An 18,388-nucleotide genomic window follows, 5' to 3' on the forward strand; every position below is an offset into this window, starting at 1 on the left:
AAATTATGCGTAAATAAGGGAGTTGATAATTTACTGTCACACGTAAGCTTGCAGCTAAAATGTAATTTCAGTAAACTGTTTGAAAAATAATGGGCTACGACATTTTTCCTATTCTTTTTCTACGCCGTTTGCTTGAAATGTAGAAATACACGACTGCCCGTGTGCTGGCTGTTTTGTTTTGTTCTGGACGATGGTTTTGCAAAAAATGTACTGTTGCCACCTCTTGGTACAGCACGGCACACATGATTCACACTGAGAAAAAATATGGCGTAAAATAAGTGTGTAGTGACCACGCCTTGAGTTAGCTAACAAATACTCATAAATGGGTTAACAATTTACTTATATAATGGGGAGTCCCAGTTTTCCTCGAAAATGCTTACTTTTTAGTCAATATTGAGTCTTTTATAGTCCGGTTACCGTGTTTATAGATCCACGCAGTAACCGCAAAAAACCCAATAATGACTACAAAGTAAGCATTTTCGAGGGAGACTGGGACTACCCATTAAATGAGTAAAAATATTATCCATTTATGAGTATTTGTTACTAAAAAATCAATACTTACTACTTATTTTTTGTAGTTGTAATTACTTGCGGTTACCGTGCTGTCAAATACGAACGAAAAATTCTATGTTTTATTTTTAATAGTACATACTTATTTTAAATATTAAAGAAAACCAATTAAAACCTGATTTTGCAAAAAAACAAAAATCCTTAGATAATGACCCAATGTTATGATTTTTTAGCCTAATACTCACTCCTTATGCAGCAGTTACATTTTTTTTTCAAAACAATGTCTTTGAAAAATAATTAAAATTTAATAATATTTACCAAAGAACTCAATTTTGTCTGGATGCACTTGGGTGTCAAGATGAGTATACAATCCAGTTTTCCATGCTTGGCAATGGCGGCCTGTTTATATGAATAAATGTATCCTTCACTGTGCTTTTTGACACTATATGGATGTTCGGATTTTGAACCCTCCCTTTCCCTCTCCCAGGAACAGAAGAAAATGGAACAACATTCGCCCTCCAGTTTGTGTCAAAAAGCACAGTGAAGGATACATTTATTCATACAAACAGGCCGCTATTACCGAGCATAGAGCTTTTTGACGTTTAATCGGCGTACACTAATGTACCACTTAAATTGAAGGAGTGTGAGCAAGAGGGAAACAGATTAGTGGGAAAACAAACCATCCATTCATCCCTGTGTGCTAGATAGAGAAAGACGATTAAACGTCAAAAAGGTCTATTGAAAGCTGGATAGACTTAATTTTGAGTTGTTTCGTCTTTCCTTGTATTGTTATTTTTAGTTTTTTTTTTCATCTCGATTTTGAGTTGTTTCGTTTCTCCGTGCACGATACAAGAACAAGAAAAAAAAACTGAAGGGATTATTGTTGTTTTTATTTTTGACATAACATTTTGGATGTATCTCCTAATGGGCAATCGGGGCAATCACGACTCACGCTACCGCACGTCCTTACTTTGATTTCGCATAATCATTTAAATTGTGATTTTGAGTTGATAAAATGATTCATTGATTGATCAAAAGTGTATCCCAATCACAATGTTAAAATTTGCCTACTTTTACACACGATGCATTCATCGCCTGTCGGAGCTTGCGTTAAGCCGTGCCGCATCATGTGGCTTGCGTCATCAGCAGTGGCAGAACTTTCGCACACAGATCGCTCATTGCAACCGGGAGGATGATCTCCCAATAGGAGTCGAATCAATCAGCGACCCGCTTAAGGTCCAAAGTGCAACGGCCTTGTGGAACAAGGAAGAACTGCTCAGCCGTATCAATGCGCTGCTTCACTGCAGTTCCGCTGACTTGGAGCGGGTGTATAAGGTAAACAAGAAAACGCTCAGGACGATACCTCCAAAAATGATCACGGACAACATCCGGTTGCTGCTGGAGCGTGGCGTAAGCGAGAGGTCCATACTGAATCATCCGAAAATTTTGTCAATAAGAAACGGTACGATTAGGTTGAGTTGAATAATTTCCTAACTCACTAAAACGTGGTATTTTTCTATGATTGTAGATGAGTTGAGTGCAAAGCTGGATTACCTGAAGAATTTCAGGGATTTGGAAGACATAAATCATCTGGTGCCATTTTTAAACGTTCAGCAAGATATTCTAGAGAAGGTGGTTGAAATATCCCAGAATGAAAGTATTGAGCACGGGAATCGAATCTATTATTTGAAGGCCAAGACGGGTGTGGATGTGGAAACGATTGCTCGTTATTTTGCCACCAGTATTCGTATCTACAAGGTGGCGCTGGAGAAGTTTCAGCAGAACCTAAACTACTGTCTTCAGCACATGGAACCGCAGGATGTCGTAAAACATTTATCGATTTTAGCATACGCCAGTTCGTCGATTGTCGAACGGCTGCGGATGTTGAAGAATTCCCCCCTGCAGAAGATTAAACCGTGGATGGTTAGAGCACCAAACCTCGCTCTGGAAAAATCATTTGAAAAGGTGATTGAAAAAGGCGCTGACCCTTCATTTAAGGACCCTTTGACAGAGGTATGGTTCGAAAATCACGTACTAAAGAGGATGGAAAATTTGCTGGAGTGTACTGAGGAAGAAGCGAAAACCTGCTACGATGCATGCAAAGGAGCTGTGCCATTGTTGGAGAACGTTGAACAACTGCTTGAAAAGCAAATCAGAAAGGATACTATTTTGCAGAATCCTTCAGTGCTGGTTGCGAAAAAGGAAGAGCTCGCCACAAAACTTCAAACATTGTCCAATTTGAAGGGGTTGAGAGATTTGAATGATGTGATTCCTCTGTGCACGCTCAAACCTTATCAGTTGACGAGAATTGTTAATACTATGAACAATGAATGTCTACCAAATGAAAGCAATCGCATATACCATTTTACCGATAAAACGGGGCTTCCTGCAAAGGAAGTGGCGACACAATTTGCTCGAAGGACCTTTATGTTCCGCATTCCGAATGAAAATTTCATGGAGAACCTGGACCAATTTATCGCCCACATGGACAGCGAGGATGTTTTAGCCGATCTGTGGGCTTTCAAGTATTCCCCGGCGGTGGTATCGGAACGAATAGCTCGGGCAAAGGAAGTTCGTGGTAAAAAGTTGATGCCTTGGATGGTTCGTTGTCCGGATACCGTGCTGGAAAAATCCTTGCAGCTAACGAAAGAAAACGGGAAACTGCTGGGAGAAAACGAAACCATTGTCGAGTACTTTGGAAAGAGGCTGGGATTCGATCGGGACGTAACCAATTCAATTTTCCTCAAAACTCCTTCGGTGAAGAACGTACGAGTGACAAAAGTGAAGAAGGTGATCGATTATCTGCTGGAGGAATTGGACTACACACCGCACGATATTGCGCTGAATCCAAGGATCCTGATGCACAGCCTGCAAACCACCAAAAAACGTATGGAACAGCTGCAGGAGATTGGTTGCCGGCCGCGATCGTTGATAATCGTGTGCAAAAGCCAACGGCAGTACGATCTTTTTGTCAAGGAATGGCAGGAAGCGAAGGAACGAAGGAAGATAGCACTCGCTTCGAGTATGAGCTAGAGCTCAACGGATATGTAAGTTTAGTAGATAATTAAAGTAATTGCATTTTACTTCACAAAGATTTCAAATATTGCTTGGATGACAGCCTTTTGATGGACTACATATTCGTTACTGCTTGTTTATTTAGATCGACATTTTCTGTTTCACAAAAGCATTACTCGAATTGAAGTACACAAACAGTATCGCAGCCGAGAGCCGGGCTTGCAGATCTAATTTACTGATATCGTGAGCCCATTCAACGCGGCCCCAGTGGCCCAGTTGGTATTCCTCTTCTAACCGTGCCAGCAAGACTGCTTTCTCGGGAGTAATGAATCGATCGACACAAGCACAGGTAAGAATGACGGATTTCAGTGTGTCAACAGCGAACATGAATCCCTGCAGAGCGGCTTCGTTGTACGATGATAGATAGCGACTCACGTTCATTACCGTGCCGGGAGCGAAGGTTGGAACCTCCAGACCATCTGTTGGCTCCAGATTTACATCGTAACGCTTGTTGAACCATTCGATCACCGGGTTCCACTCAGCCACTTGTAGGTCTTTGAGACGTTTCTCTTCCTGCAAAAAAGATGGGTTTAAGTTTAGAGTTTAATCCAAAGATGAGTGAACCTACACTCGACTGGTACAGAATGGCATCGGTACTGGTGTAATTCACCAGATAGTTGACAATGTCCGTTTTCTTTAGGTTGTTCGGGTTGTCAATCACGGTGCTGCTGAGAGCCGTCAGATGCATACGGGATCGATCGATAATGTCCTTTTGAGCGTCCCATTCTGTCGCAATGGCGATGGCCAGTGGTTCACTTTCCACAAAGAAGGGAGCCCCTTTAGGGGTTTTCAACTTCCGTTGGTCCAGGGTGATTTCGAACTTGCCATTGCTGGTGACAACGCCGGTTTTGCGGTAATGGCGTTTCGGATGAGCCGCTATTGAGAGAGAAATGGGAGTTTTTAGTGTAAACTGTTGAATTAATAATTTAAAATGAATATTATTAAAATCAATGCGCTGACCGAGTTACATAATGACGAAATACTCACGGTATTTCCGTATACTGATGTTATATGTTGAGCTGCATAATCGAGTTAACACTTTAGCACTGTTTTTGAACATTTTCAAACAGTTTGCCACCTATTTATGAAACAAAATAGAAAGATACCGATTAAATTCACAGGCAGCTAATTGCACAAACTGTATACCCTTTGAACAACAACGTTAACTGAACGTAAACAAACTACTCACGTGCCACTGACAGCTGCAACAGTTTTTTCATCTTTGTACCCTTTAGAAAATTTGACACACGGCCAACAAGAATAACTCAGCGACTGAATTCAATTAACCACTTCAATGACGTTTACTACCACTCGAACTTTGAAATAAAACATTATTTTGAGATTTTTTCTTCTAGAACCACGAGAAAAGTAGCCAACAGTAGACAGCGTTTCATAAAAAATAGAAATAAGTTGGTTCAGTTTAGTGAAATCGCTGGTGGAAAGTCACGCCAAAACTGCTTGACAAAGTGGTTAATTCAGTGCTAACATTTGAAAACGGTTTGTGGGCCCTTTACTCACTACTTGAAGTACACCCACGCGACACAACAGCAACATCGGGTAGGGGAAATTTCCGCCGTTCCCCTTAATACATGCGGTGTAAGCGACAGCTGTAAAATATGCAATACAGCCGCAAAGTTTGTATGTATTGTAAGTTTGTTATGGGCCATACACTCTAACATTATAGCACCCATTAATGAGTACAATTTCACCCATATTGAAGTTACGTAGGTTAACCCATTAAATGGGTAAAACATTACCCATTAATGAGTAACGTTTACCCACTAATGGGTAACAATTACACATTTATGGGTACTTTCCAGTAACAGTGTACATTTATAGACCAGTTAAGAGGGTACTGTCAAAAATGTGAAATCCCACAGCGGAAACACTTGATGTCAGTACCGTGATCAATTTAGATGGTCAATGTTTTGAACCCACCACAGTATGCGTTTGGCGCTACTGTATATGGTCGATCAAATGTAAAATACTGTGGTAGCCACAGCATAGTTTTGTCAAAACCTCATCATTCACATTGATCCATTGACTCAGAGCATTTTCTTTCCATACGAAATTTACTCATATTTGAAAAAAAAAAATACCTGTAGTTACTCATAAGCTATAGTAACTGCAGGTTTTTCCAAATATGAGTAAATTTCTTATGGAAAGAAAATGCCTTGAGTCAATTGAATTCAGTCGCTGAATTGTTCTTTTTAGGACACGGGATATACTACAATAGATCAATTTACTAATCGCAGTAGTGTTTGGTCCCGAACAGAGGGAAAAAAAACCGCAAAATACCTAATATTGACTAGAAATACTCAGAGGGAGAGATGGACGGAGAAAACAAAATACAATTCGGCAGCAGGGATTTGTACCTAAATTATCTTGCAACCCTTGCTAGAAGCTAGCATTTTACATGACTTTTATTTTTGATTCGATTTACGTGCAAAATAATAATTGATTGCATCGCAATATTTTGCACATTTCTTGGTGCCAACCCTGGGGACAGACAGCTTTTGATCATGAGTAATATTTGAGTTAATGTTGAGCAACTCTGAGCAACTCGAGTTGCTCAACATGCGATGCACGGTAACAAAGCAACCTTTTTGTGATTATTCCCCAACTGTCAAACAAAAACGTTTGGAATACCTGCATACATAAAGAGAGAAAAAGGTGGTTTACATTGGATAACGATCCATAGATCCCATGACCTTCCTACTTTTGCGTGCCGTTTTCATCCGAATCTAGTACAGCCTGTTATCGGTCGACGTTGACCATTTGCATTTGCAGATTCAAAATACGAGCAATTTGCTAAAGTACAGTTTGAATCTCTGACTTTTGTCTGAATGCCCAAGAATTACTACTAATCTTTGAGGCAGCAACCTCATAGTTTTGCACTAACACTTGGGTATTCAGAGAAGTCTATGCTAGAAAAATAATTCTGGAATTCATTTGATTGCTGGTTGTCATGATTTTCAGAAAAAATATCTATAAGCAATTCTATTTGCCACTAAGTTCGACCCGAGATTAAAAGAAAAGCAATGCATTGTCATCGTAAAGCCGTATTTAAAATTGTATGTTTCAATCAAAACAAGCAAAGGTCCCATACATCTTGAATTCTCAACTTATTCATTCTTATTTAAGATACTGCAATTTGCAATTGTAGACATGCAGAACCTCTGATTTGCCAACCGCATGGAGCCTCATAAAGAACGTTTTTCCGGGTTATACGGATGTTAGATGATCAATTTTTTACTTTATTTCCCTTTAAAGCAATGTTCTTTGATTACGCTTATCAGGGTGATTCATACTGTTAATGCATTCAATAGATTAAATAACGATTTGTGACAAGAATATAATAAAATAATTCTCCTCTTCCTCTGACACATAATGTGTATGTACACTGTAGTTTGTATTTGTTGATGAATATAAGGCCAGACTACTTTGATAATTTTTGCGTAATTATGAGTTACTCAAATTTACTCGGAGCAAAAATATTAACTTTGAGTACAGCTGGCTTGCCCCTAGGTGCCAACTGAGATTAACAATTGCAATAGAGTTAGAATATTGTTTTTAATTCCAAAAACTAGTTGAATTTGAGAAGCACACGAAACATAAAAGTGATTGAATTTCTGTTCGATTGCAATACTCTTAAATTTAATCTAATAAGAATAAGAAATCCTCGGACAAAATCTAATGGGAATGTTCGATTGGCTCAGATTTTGGTAGTTCATTTGGCTCAAAACATTATCTCCGTCCATCTTTCCCTCTGAGTATTTCTAATATTGATATCAAACTTTGAGGCTCAAAATGGCTACACTGTAAGCATTTTCAAGGCCATCAAATGAGTATAAAATTTACCCTTTTATGAATATTTGTTATTCACAAATGAATTACTGTTACTCATTTTTGTACTTGTAATTACTCATAAATGGGTAAAAATTTAATGGATACATTTTTTCTCATTTGATGGGTGCATGCTATTTCAAAACTGCCCAAATTTTGGTAGAATCCACCCCGGATCGGTCAAAACTGAACCTACCAAAAATGGGTATACTATGTTGAGAGAAACAAGTTGACAAATCAGGCGTAACATTTGATAACGGCACAAAAGCTTTTGTAAACAAACTGTAGAATCCACCCAGATCTGTCAAAACTGAACTTACCAAAAAATGGGTAAACTTTGTTGGCAGTTACAAGTTGACAAATGAACAACATCGACATGAATCCGATCCAATGACATTTATATAAGGTCTGGGCCAACAGGCAGCTTGCTGGTGTTAGAAGCAAAAATGTTGTAAACATTGCTGAACATCTGCGAACAGATAGATATACGTCACTGCCAACATACTGAGAACAGATAGATATACGTCACTGCCAACAGCTGTTTCGTGTAAAAAGATAAACATTGCAATATATTACGAACACCACTAACCATTTGCACATTTCACTAACACCAATAAGCCCTTTGGCCCAGACCTTATATAAACGTCATTGAATCCGATCGACGTTGTTAATTTATCAACTTGTCACTCCCAACATAGTTTACCCATTTTTGGATAGGTTCAGTTTTGACAGATCTGGGTGGATTGTACCCAAATTTTGGTAGTTTTGAAATAGCGTGTAAGTCGATCGGATTAATGTCGATTAAAGAGGCTAAATTTATAAAGAGACGACATGTCAAAATTGGAACAATCGATTGTCTGTCAAAGTCATAGGAAAAGTCATTCCAATCGAGCAGAAGACCTGTCAAATGGATAAGATGTCGCCTCTTTATAAATTCAGGCTCTTTAATGTCGATGTTGTTCATTTCTTGCGTCACTTTTCAAATAGACCAATGTAACAAATCCACCATTTTGAGAAAATCGAAGTTGAAGTTCGACAGATTATTATTTTAACTGTTTAGAAACAATACATTTTGTAAAACTATTTTTAATGTAGTCAGTGAATAGTAACGTTGAAAATTCAGTAAAAACGATAAAATCATAATTTTACATAGTTGAAGATGCTAATTTCAAATAACAGACTGTAGTGGTAATTTTTATACGATAGATGGAGTAGATGAAAGCATAGAGTTGATAGTTCCGTTAGAGTACGGCAGTGTGAAGATTGTATATAGATATTAGAATAACGAACTAGGACAACTTTTAAGGAAGGTACAAATCGGTTTTTTCATCTCTCTTTACCAAACTCCCCCTTTGGAGAGGGATGGTGAGGGGTGTCCCCCCCCCCCCCCCCCGCCACCACTGGCAAAAAGAGATGAAAACCGACCCGTTCAAGTACCAACTGTGTGTTTGAAACAGTTCTACCGATTTTTACCGCACAATAGTTGCAATTTCCAAACCTACGACTGGATGCCTTCCTTCAAATAACAATTGAAGTGCGGTAAAAATCGGTAGAACTGTTTCAAACACACAGTTGGTACTTGAACGGGTCGGTTTTCATCTCTTTTTGCCAGTGGTGGCGGGGGGGGGGACACCCCTCACCATCCCTCTCCAAAGGGGGAGTTTGGTAAAGAGAGATGAAAAAACCGATTTGTACCTTCCTTAAAAGTTGTCCTAGTTCGCTATTCTAATATCTATATACAATCTTCACACTGCCGTACTCTAACGGAACTATCAACTCTATGCTTTCATCTACTCCATCTATCGTATAAAAATTACCACTACAGTCTGTTATTTGAAATTAGCATCTTCAACTATGTAAATCGTTGACTTCACGTAGAAGTAATACTAAAAACATATAGTCAAAGTGCATAATTTTACTTTGAATTTCATGCTACAATATAGAAAAAACCACATTTTGACTAGTCAAGTTGTACATCGGACATGTTACATTGGACGATTTTTCTCAATGACATAATCAATGAGTGTTACATTGGACGATTTGTTCTACATGATACTAGCACAGACAAACAGACATAACACATTGAATATTGTTCAATATGAAACATCGTCACTAAAACACTACCGCCATCTGTTGAGTTTACTGTGATGGGTAGTACACTGAACAGATGGCGGTAGTGTGTAAACGTCAAACGCAAGGGTTATTGACTATGCGCGCCACAAGTGACGGTACTACCAACTAAAAACATTTAAATTGACCGTTAAATGCGTATTCGATGAACAAATTGCCAGTGTTATGTCTGTTTGTCTGTGATACTAGAGTCGGTGTATAATGAGTCACGCCAAGAGAAAAACAGTTGAACTCGCATCACGGTTTTCGAAAGATTCCCTTGGCAACAGAGGACTTCTGCATCAACTTCAAATGACTTCTAGCGATGAAAAAAAACGGCTGTAGTATATCATTATATCAGTGATTTTGTGGAATTATCTTAAGGAAAAATAGTAGAAATTGTCATTACTGATCATTACAAAACGTATCGCATGACAAATGTAATGCTCACTGCGTGTATATGATCATTTCTTCGGTTATATTTAATATTTAATTGCAATACCTTTCGTGGACCTTTCATCGAGCCTTTCATAGCATCGTAATGCTTGTTTACTTTTCACGATAGGTAGCCGGTTTGACAGTTAAATAGGTAGACTTGGCTTCACTCTTGGCGTGACTCATTATACACCGACTCTACATGATACTAGATTCCCTTTCACAGATATCAGAGGAGACTGCCTAATTTTAGATTGGCCCCGCCTTTAGAAAATGAGCACCAATCATGTTAAGCAGTCCGAATGACCGAAGTAACAATCATGTACCCATCATTTCAAACTGTACATTGGACAATTTTTGACCTTTGTTTATCTCAAATAAATGAAAGTAAATTTGGATGGATGTTTTTGTATCACATACACAGAAAAAAAAGTTGTTGAATATTACATCCAAACTGCTGCAACCAGGTCAATCCATCGGTTGTGTAATATAACGTTGTACGATGTACATCGATTTTGCGAACAAAATTACATCCATTTTTTTTTGTAAACCATTGATGTTATATTGTATCTGCTTTTTGCTATTACATCATTTTTTCATACATCAGCTTGAATTACATTGATCGATATTACATTCTTTTTTTGCTGTGTACAATGATAGAAGAGCAATAGTTTGTATCGCTTAGAGCAACCGTTACGGTCGTTGTCATTTGCGCGACTATTTTAACAGCGCACAGCGCTCTCATTTTAGTTTAGTCCCTCTTCTCAACACCGGTCGCTGCTATCGCGGTTATCAAGTTACTCGCCGTAGTCCGTACCAGTAGTGAGTATTTTGACATTTCTACGAATAGCAACCTTTCTCCCGCGCTGCAATCGCGCTGCTAAATTTGGTAACGCGCTTCTCACCGAGAAGCCGACTGCTATTTTAGTTACTCGTATGGCAACCCCCGATACGGTAGCTGCGCTATGATGAGGGCTGCTAAAATGAGTTTAGCAGCGTACCGTTACGGTTGCTCTTAACTCGATTTGTTTACATTTGTTGCATTGGTCTATTTGAAAAGTGACGCGAGAATTTTGTCAACACAGTTTCCCCATTTTTGGGTAGGTTTAGTTTTGACCGATCTGGGTGGATTCTACCCAAATTTGGGGAGTTTTGAAATAGCGTGTAAGGAACGCCGGTCGATGCCGTCACTCATCAGCTGGAAATGAATCTGACAGTTTACATGCCAACATGTCAATTTTTCAAAATATGTAAACAAAATTCACTCGCAAATTTTTCTACAATTTTTCTATCATTTTTAGTGAAAAATTTGCTGAAAAAATTGAAAATAGTACTAGGATAACATGATCAAGTTAGACACCTTGCTGGACGGCTGTGATACAAGTACACAGGAAGGTATCGATGAAGCCTGTAGGAAAATTTCCGTGAAGGAGGTTTGTAATAATTATTTACAGGTTTTAGATCGAACTCTCATCACATAAAATTTAACTTGTTCCAACAGAAAGAGATCGACTCCCGACTGGAGGAAATCCTATCACAACAATGCCAACTGGAGGCTAAAATGCGCAACATCGGCCTGGCACTGAGCAGCCTTTCCACGGTAGCGGACAAGAGCCGAAACCTGTCGGAGATGATCGATCACACGTCCCAGCTTGCGGAGAATGTAAGCGCCAAGGTTCGTCGCCTGGACGAGGCTAGGGGCCGCGTTTCGGAGTGCCAGCAACGTGTACACGACCTGATCGATCTGCAGCTGTGCAGTCAGGGTGTGATAACCGCAATCAAGGAGGAAGACTTTGAGAAAGGCGCCGTGCATGTGAACCGGTTCCTGTCGATGGATAAGAATCTACTCCAGAAGACGGCGGATGACGTTTCCGGATCGATCACGTCGGTAAGCAAAGCGGTTTCGACACTGGAACAAGCCGCAACGCAGATACGACAAGTAGTCAACCAAAAGTTTGACGAGGCGGTCAAAAAGGACGATCTGGCTTCGGTGGAACGGTTTTTCAAAATTTTCCCACTTCTCGGGATGCACGACGAAGGGCTGGAGAAGTTTATGACCTACATATGTTCCAAGCTGCAGGTTAAAGCGCAGAAGGAGCTCCGTTCTTCTATGGATATTGCCAAGGCAGAGAAACGTGCAACGGTTGCCTATTCCGATACGCTGACGGTACTGTTGGAAAATATTGCCCGGGTCGTGGAAGTCAACCAGGCAATTATCGAAAACTGCTACGGTTCTGGAAGGTTGATACAGGTTGCTGCCATTCTGCAAAAGGAATGTGACGAAGAGGTGGTGAAGCTTGTGCTTGAGTTTAACAAAAATCGTCAAATCGGACGAAGGGTTGCTCAAATAAACGATTACATTAAAAATAGTGGCAATCCAGCAGCGATGGGTCACTATAGGAAGGCTTCCGGTGGAGGATCGGTGGATAAGCTCAATGCCAAGGACATCGATGCTTTGATTGGAGAGATCACTATAATTCACTCCCGAGCAGAACTGTATACGAAATTCATTAAGCGGAGATGTTTGGTGATTAATCCGGTTTTGTACTAATTATGTAGATGGTTTTCTTAATTACCTCATCGTATTTTCAGAATGACCTCGAAAAAAGCTCATTTGAATCCGAAGTAAAGGACACCAAACTAAACACCCTCCATGAGCTGATCAAAAAGTCCCGTCTGAGTACCCAGATGCAAGAAGTTCTCGGGACATATCTGCTTTTCGAGCGCTACTTCATGGAGGAAAGTGTTCTGAAAGCGATAGCCCTGGATAACCTCGAAAGCGGCCAGCAGTGCTCCAGCATGTTGGATGATGTGTTTTTCATCATTCGCAAGTGCATCCGACGTTCGAACGGCACCCAATCGCTGGATGGCGTTTGCGCGGTGATTAACAATGCTGCAAGTTGTTTGGAGCAGGACTTTATGAATGCCCTCAAAGCTCCACTGAAGGCCGGCTATCCGACGGGTTACATGGACCTAGCTCAGTCCGCTTTCCAGAGTTCGATTCAGCAGGGTCGTCTGCAGACCAGTGACGTAGATCAAGCTAGAAGCAAATTCATCACGGCTCTCAACAACGCCGATATGTCCACAGAATTCATCGAGACGTTGTGGTCGATGATGGCAGATGAAGTAAAAATTAGTTTCCCAGCTATGACGGTACGGGAGAAGGATAAGCTTGACAGCTGTCTATCCGGCTTGAAATCGGTCGGTGATTCGCTGAAAGCTTTGGTAGATTTCGGCCTTCAGCAGCTGCGAACGTCTGCCATTAAACCAAGACTGCACCCATGGGTGGATCAGTTCATTTCCCACAATCACAATCTAACCGAAGAAGAACTGGCCACTTACGAAGCTGGTGAAACATTCATCCAATACTTGATAGTGCAGATCGATGGGCTTTTCACAATGTTCAAAATTGCTCTCACTCCGAGAAATTACGATGCTTTGGTTAGTATTGTGACGACCGAAATCACGGCTCGTCTGGAGCGGGCTATCAAGAAATCGACGTTCAATCGACTTGGTGGTTTGGTGCTGGACCAAGAAGCTAGGGCCCTAGCTTCGTTTCTCACCGGAGCTACTTCGTGGTCCGTGAGGGACAAGCTTGCCAAGTTGCTGCAGATGGCGACGATTCTGAATCTGGAAAGTGTGTCTGAATTGCCGGAGTACTGGGACTCGTCGTCGGCTACGTGGAGATTAACGCCCAATGAGGTGCGAACAATTTTGGCGTTGAGGTAAGTGTACTTTTGATGATGTGATTTATTTAGAAATTTGAATCAAAACATACAACTTTTACTACTTCACTGCAGGATTGACTTTAAAATGGAAGACATTAAAAGGTTAAAATTGTAAGCAGATAAGGTATGTACCGTGCGTGGACTTGTTGCTACTTGTTAAGAAAGTTTATTCTATATGCATACTTATTCCCTAGTTCCCAGCACTAAATCAATATATTGTATTATAACTGATAGGTACACGTAATAAGTCTGCTAAAACTACCGAAATGTCATGAAGAAAGGAAACAAATTACCTATAAGCTATAAAATGAGACCAAAGTGGGTCACTAAACCCACAGAGCATTTGCAGACTGGAACACTTTTAAAGACATCTTCAAAACAGCTACGCATTATTGTTGAGATGTATTAGCAAGAAAAATAATAAGTAATCACTGAAAACAATCAAACATTGTTCCGTAAGAATGTTCCATCGGTGTCGGAATCGACAGACTAATTTTTCAAAAGTTGCAATAGTTTTAAGCAACTGTACAGCTCTGCTTCTAATTAAGCTACACCCGATCAGGCTTGAGTAGTGAACCGAGGACTTCGCGCGATAAATTCCGTCACGGTTCACTGAAATTAATATTTTATTCATGAATGCGATGGTCATTCAACTGATAAATGTTCAAGAACTAACTTGGCGAGAGATAACGATGTTTGACCTCGGTTCAAACTATGCGTAATGATCAGCTTTCTGGAAAGGTTTGGATCTCGGTGGATAGTCTGCTTTGATAGTCTTTCGGCAGTTTCCCTGGCATGTAGCTACCATATAGGGGAAATGGCTCTAATGTTGGCCTATGGATCTAAGATTGGGCCCATCGTTGGGTGCGATACTGGCGGGTTTTGCCGCAAATATCTCTTATTTTAAACACAGGTAGGTTTATTTAGGTTTGAATTATACTTTTAGAATATTTCCCTGTCCAAGGATGAGGGTCTTGATGATGATTTGTCAAGTGTCGCTATGATTTTTTTTTGCAATTTGATAAAATTGTAGTTTTTCTCCAGTTCATTGATTTGAAAGGTTCATGCGAGTTAATTTCACGGAGCCGTAAATTGTAGTTTTATCATAATTTTAATATTTTGTAATGCTAAGGTAAATAGTTTGCTTTGAGTGTAAAATTAATTTATAAGAAAGTTCTAACAGTTTTTTTTTTGCACTTCGAAACTTGACGGGTCATACCTCTAACATAGTAGCAGTGACAGTGTCGCATGTCCTAACAACAACTGCCTGCGACTAGTGTTCGAGGGGCCGACAGGGCTGAATACGGGTCAATACTAACAAAACTCTAACACTAACATGACCCCGAAACTAACGTTCATCCATTGCACTAATAGTTATAATGTAGTTGTACTTTCCTAATAACCCATCTATCACAGACAAACAGACATAACACTCGGTTGGACAGGTTGTTCATCGAATACGCATTTGACGGTCAATTCGGGTGTTTTTGGTTGGTGGTGCCGCCACCTGTGGCGCGCACGGTCGGTTCCCTTGCGTTTGACGTTTGCACACTAGCGCCATCTGTTCAGCGTACTATCCATCACATGATACTCAACAGATGGCGGTAGTGTTTTAGTGACTATGTTTTGTGGAGAAAAATATTAAATGTGTTATTTCTGTTTGTCTGTGCATCTATGTTTCTTTTTCGTTGTGTGTGTGTGTGTGGGGGGGGGGGGTGGTTAATGTAACCAATACTAATACCTTTCTTTCTGTTCTTTTATTCGTTTTCTATATCCCTTCATCATCACCCCATATCCCATCATTTTGACGAGAGATGACTTACTTGCATGGTGCATGCCCAAGTCGTACTACAGGATAATATGCTGAGCGTGGTTCTATCACAAATCGATAGAACTGAGGAATAATGAGGTAAATTCTACACAGTATTTTAAAGGAGCCAACTCTAAGCAGGTAATAATAGCAATTAATAATCAAACAACCATAAAAAGGTAAGAATGAATTTATTTATTTTAAATATTTTCACCAACCTCGATCATTATTAACAGGTAAATATTAATTTTATTAAATTACTATATTATACTGTCATTACTGTTAACACTATCATTGCAACTAATTCAATTAGGCATATTCAATTGACCTGCATCGGGTTATTATTTTGCATGTAATGATATGGGAAAAGGGGGGACTCACGATTCAGCATGGAGAGTGTATGGGAGCCGTTCTAGGGGTTGGTTGGGGCATGTGGTTCATTTTAGACATTATAGTCTGACGTGAGAACCATGTTCCACTCAAGTTCTGGAATTTGGCCTTGAGACTTGAGATCTGGCCTTCATAAGACCCCCTTCTGTCTCGCAAAATCAAAATCAAAATCAAATCAAATTATACTTTTAGAATATTTTGAAAAGCGCCCAACAGCTTCTTCTACTTGGGTGACAAGCTTTCATTGTTGTTTATATTGAAACGTTATTCAAGGAACTATATTTCTACATGGTATTGGAACTAATCGAATGCACAACATTTTGCGGTAAACCATTTCGCGGTCGACCATTTCGCGATGAGCCAATTCGTGGTTTACCATTTGGCCATACGCCATACCCTTTTTCGTCATCAATATATTCAAAGGAGGTTGTTTCCGTCTATATCAAAATGCAATATGTTTATGAAAAGCATGGCGAAGGAAAGAGAGGGGGGTATAATTTTCCTAAATTTCTCGTGACATAATTCATACATGGTCCCAAGGCTGAGATCAAGGTTTTCTGCTTTCGTTGTCAATTAAAGCTCGAATTGAAGCCCTCTAGTAAAAGTTGAGACGTCTGCAAAAGGCTGTTCTAATTCTAATCGAACTGTCAAAATGCATTGCTTTGGTTGATTTGAAAGGATTTGAAAAGTTTTTTTTTCAGTTTTCTGGTGAAAGTCGTCCATACTTTTAAGGCTCAAACGCAATGTGGGTGGAAGCGGAACAGAAAGTTTGACAGTTGTCACAAATGACATCAAGATGCCTAACCGAAGTCGATTTGGTTGTAACTAGTTTTCAATCCGACAAGTAGGCTTCTCAGATCGGGCTTTTCCGCTACCGCTGCCGTTATGCTTCCGCTGCCGTTATGCTTCCGCTGCCATTGCGCTTCCCTAATAAAAATAACCATAAAAGAGAGCTTAACGACGTGTTCGGGGTATCATCCAAACCATTTCAGGGATAGTTTAGCGACGATGTTTTACAGTGAGAAATATTCAATGTGTTATGTCTGTTTGTCTGTGGTTTACCCATCCGGACAATGAGGTACAGAGAGAGGTGGCGCAGATCGTGAAATAGGGTTGTATTAGTAAACCAAAAAATCAACGTAAACGCAAGTAGTGACGTCACTACTTGCGTGTACTTGCGTGTATCGTACAGGGGTTGTGTGAGTGATTGCTTCACCTCGGTAATCCAGCTCATTGCATCCGGGATACAGTTCGTTTATGGTATTTGATTATTAGGGTTGGGCCTTTACTGTCATTTCGTTCGAGCATAGGGCCAGTTGGGGCAAGACTGTCACCCTTAATAATTTTGAAAATAAACATATTTTCAATGCAAGCTCACCCACTATATAAAGTTCTGTACAAAATGACGTCTTAAAAGAATTGCAAAATAAAACATGTTATGTTCAGGGGGAACGACACTTAAGGATTATCCCATTTTTACCCAAACCTCTTATATAATTTTCAACGTGCACAAAATTTCAATCCATCCTATCTGTTCTTTCTATTCCCAACTTATCCCTTCTGCATGCACACAAATTGTCAAGCAAGTCGTGCAGTTTCTCGAAGTTTTCACGTCGACCGCGAAGCACTCTGCCATACTCACTGTCAGTTTACAACGCTCTCCACAACAAACACCACGTATGTCAGCTGGCCATGCCGGTAAAAAATCGGTGTGAAAACTAAAAAAAGATGACGGACCACTCGTCTATAATCGGTCTCGGGGGCAAAAAACATCAAGTGCATCACGGAGAATACGGCAACGCAGATCCATTTCCCGGACTAAAGCCGATCGAATTCGACGGATAAGAGCCCGGGTCTCTGTGTGTTGTAGCATGGAAGTTGCCGAACAGGCGCGAAGCAACTGTTGATTTCGTTCGAACTGCTGATTCTAGCCCCGGGAAAAGCCTTACCAATGAAACCTCCTACGACAAGCAGGTGGAAAAGGAATTCAGGTCATTTTTTTCCTCTCGGCCCAAGTTTTACTGGTCTCTGCTGCTGGTCAAGGGTTCGGATAAGAAAGAGCTAATGGTGAATTAAGACACCCACCGGTTGATGTATTTCTGTGCGATAATATTGCGAATCAAATTCCCGTCCAAATAAAGCTGGGAATATTAACCGGAACCTTGTAATCCATCGCCATCACCCTTTCCTCCTACTGTGCAGTTTTGACCTATTCGGTGCGGAACCGTTTTCTGCACTTGAGCTGTGAGCTTTGGTTATTATAGTTGGGCGGTGTCCATTAATTCCGTTTCGCTAAAAATCAATATTTTTGACCCAACCCCCCCCCCCCCCCCCGCCCACTTTGGAACAAAACGTTACACTGAAAATGGCCCCCTCTATTTATTACGTAATGCTCTATAAACGCCTCCCCCCGCCTTTTCATTTATTTAATTTTTGATTTCGTTTTGTATTTTTTAATTTTGGTAATTAATTATTTTATTAATAT

The 18,388-nt window shown here is 40.1% G+C and overlaps 4 protein-coding genes across 4 annotated transcripts in view; 3 read left to right on the forward strand and 1 right to left on the reverse strand.

Annotated features, from left to right (window-relative positions):
- LOC135707248 (non-lysosomal glucosylceramidase) overlaps positions 1-18,388 on the forward strand; it is a 352,494-nt gene that overhangs the window by 99,797 nt on the left and 234,309 nt on the right. The gene's annotated exons all lie outside the window — the stretch shown is intronic.
- mTTF (mitochondrial transcription termination factor) lies at positions 1,451-3,576 on the forward strand. Its single transcript, XM_065229058.1, has 2 exons — positions 1,451-1,972; positions 2,039-3,576. The coding sequence occupies exons 1-2, from the start codon at positions 1,564-1,566 to the stop codon at positions 3,541-3,543; spliced, it is 1,914 nt and encodes a 637-aa protein (XP_065085130.1). The 5' UTR covers positions 1,451-1,563; the 3' UTR covers positions 3,544-3,576.
- On the reverse strand, positions 3,650-4,737 carry l(2)k14505 (ATP synthase mitochondrial F1 complex assembly factor 2 homolog l(2)k14505). The gene is made up of 3 exons (XM_065229059.1): positions 4,573-4,737; positions 4,154-4,461; positions 3,650-4,098 (listed from the first exon to the last, which is right to left on the reverse strand). The coding sequence occupies exons 1-3, from the start codon at positions 4,643-4,645 to the stop codon at positions 3,667-3,669; spliced, it is 813 nt and encodes a 270-aa protein (XP_065085131.1). The 5' UTR covers positions 4,646-4,737; the 3' UTR covers positions 3,650-3,666.
- Positions 11,246-13,934, forward strand: Cog4 (conserved oligomeric Golgi complex subunit 4). The gene is made up of 4 exons (XM_065229060.1): positions 11,246-11,408; positions 11,477-12,502; positions 12,568-13,700; positions 13,776-13,934. The coding sequence occupies exons 1-4, from the start codon at positions 11,319-11,321 to the stop codon at positions 13,816-13,818; spliced, it is 2,292 nt and encodes a 763-aa protein (XP_065085132.1). The 5' UTR covers positions 11,246-11,318; the 3' UTR covers positions 13,819-13,934.

Source organism: Ochlerotatus camptorhynchus, unplaced genomic scaffold (genome assembly GCF_037179485.1).
Source record: "Ochlerotatus camptorhynchus isolate MF236.1 unplaced genomic scaffold, CSIRO-AGI_Acam_v1.1 ptg000306l, whole genome shotgun sequence".
In the NCBI taxonomy this organism is placed as follows: Eukaryota; Metazoa; Arthropoda; class Insecta; order Diptera; family Culicidae; genus Ochlerotatus; species Ochlerotatus camptorhynchus.

Bases quoted from the DNA above. Each gene is read 5' to 3' on its own strand.
- mTTF (XM_065229058.1), top strand. From the start codon at position 1,564: ATGTTAAAATTTGCCTACTTTTACACACGATGCATTCATCGCCTGTCG. The intron at 1,973-2,038 runs GTACGATTAGGT...CTATGATTGTAG, and splicing joins AATTTTGTCAATAAGAAACG to ATGAGTTGAGTGCAAAGCTG.
- Cog4 (XM_065229060.1), top strand. From the start codon at position 11,319: ATGATCAAGTTAGACACCTTGCTGGACGGCTGTGATACAAGTACACAG. The intron at 12,503-12,567 runs GTGATTAATCCG...TCGTATTTTCAG, and splicing joins TCATTAAGCGGAGATGTTTG to AATGACCTCGAAAAAAGCTC. The intron at 13,701-13,775 runs GTAAGTGTACTT...ACTTCACTGCAG, and splicing joins CGAACAATTTTGGCGTTGAG to GATTGACTTTAAAATGGAAG.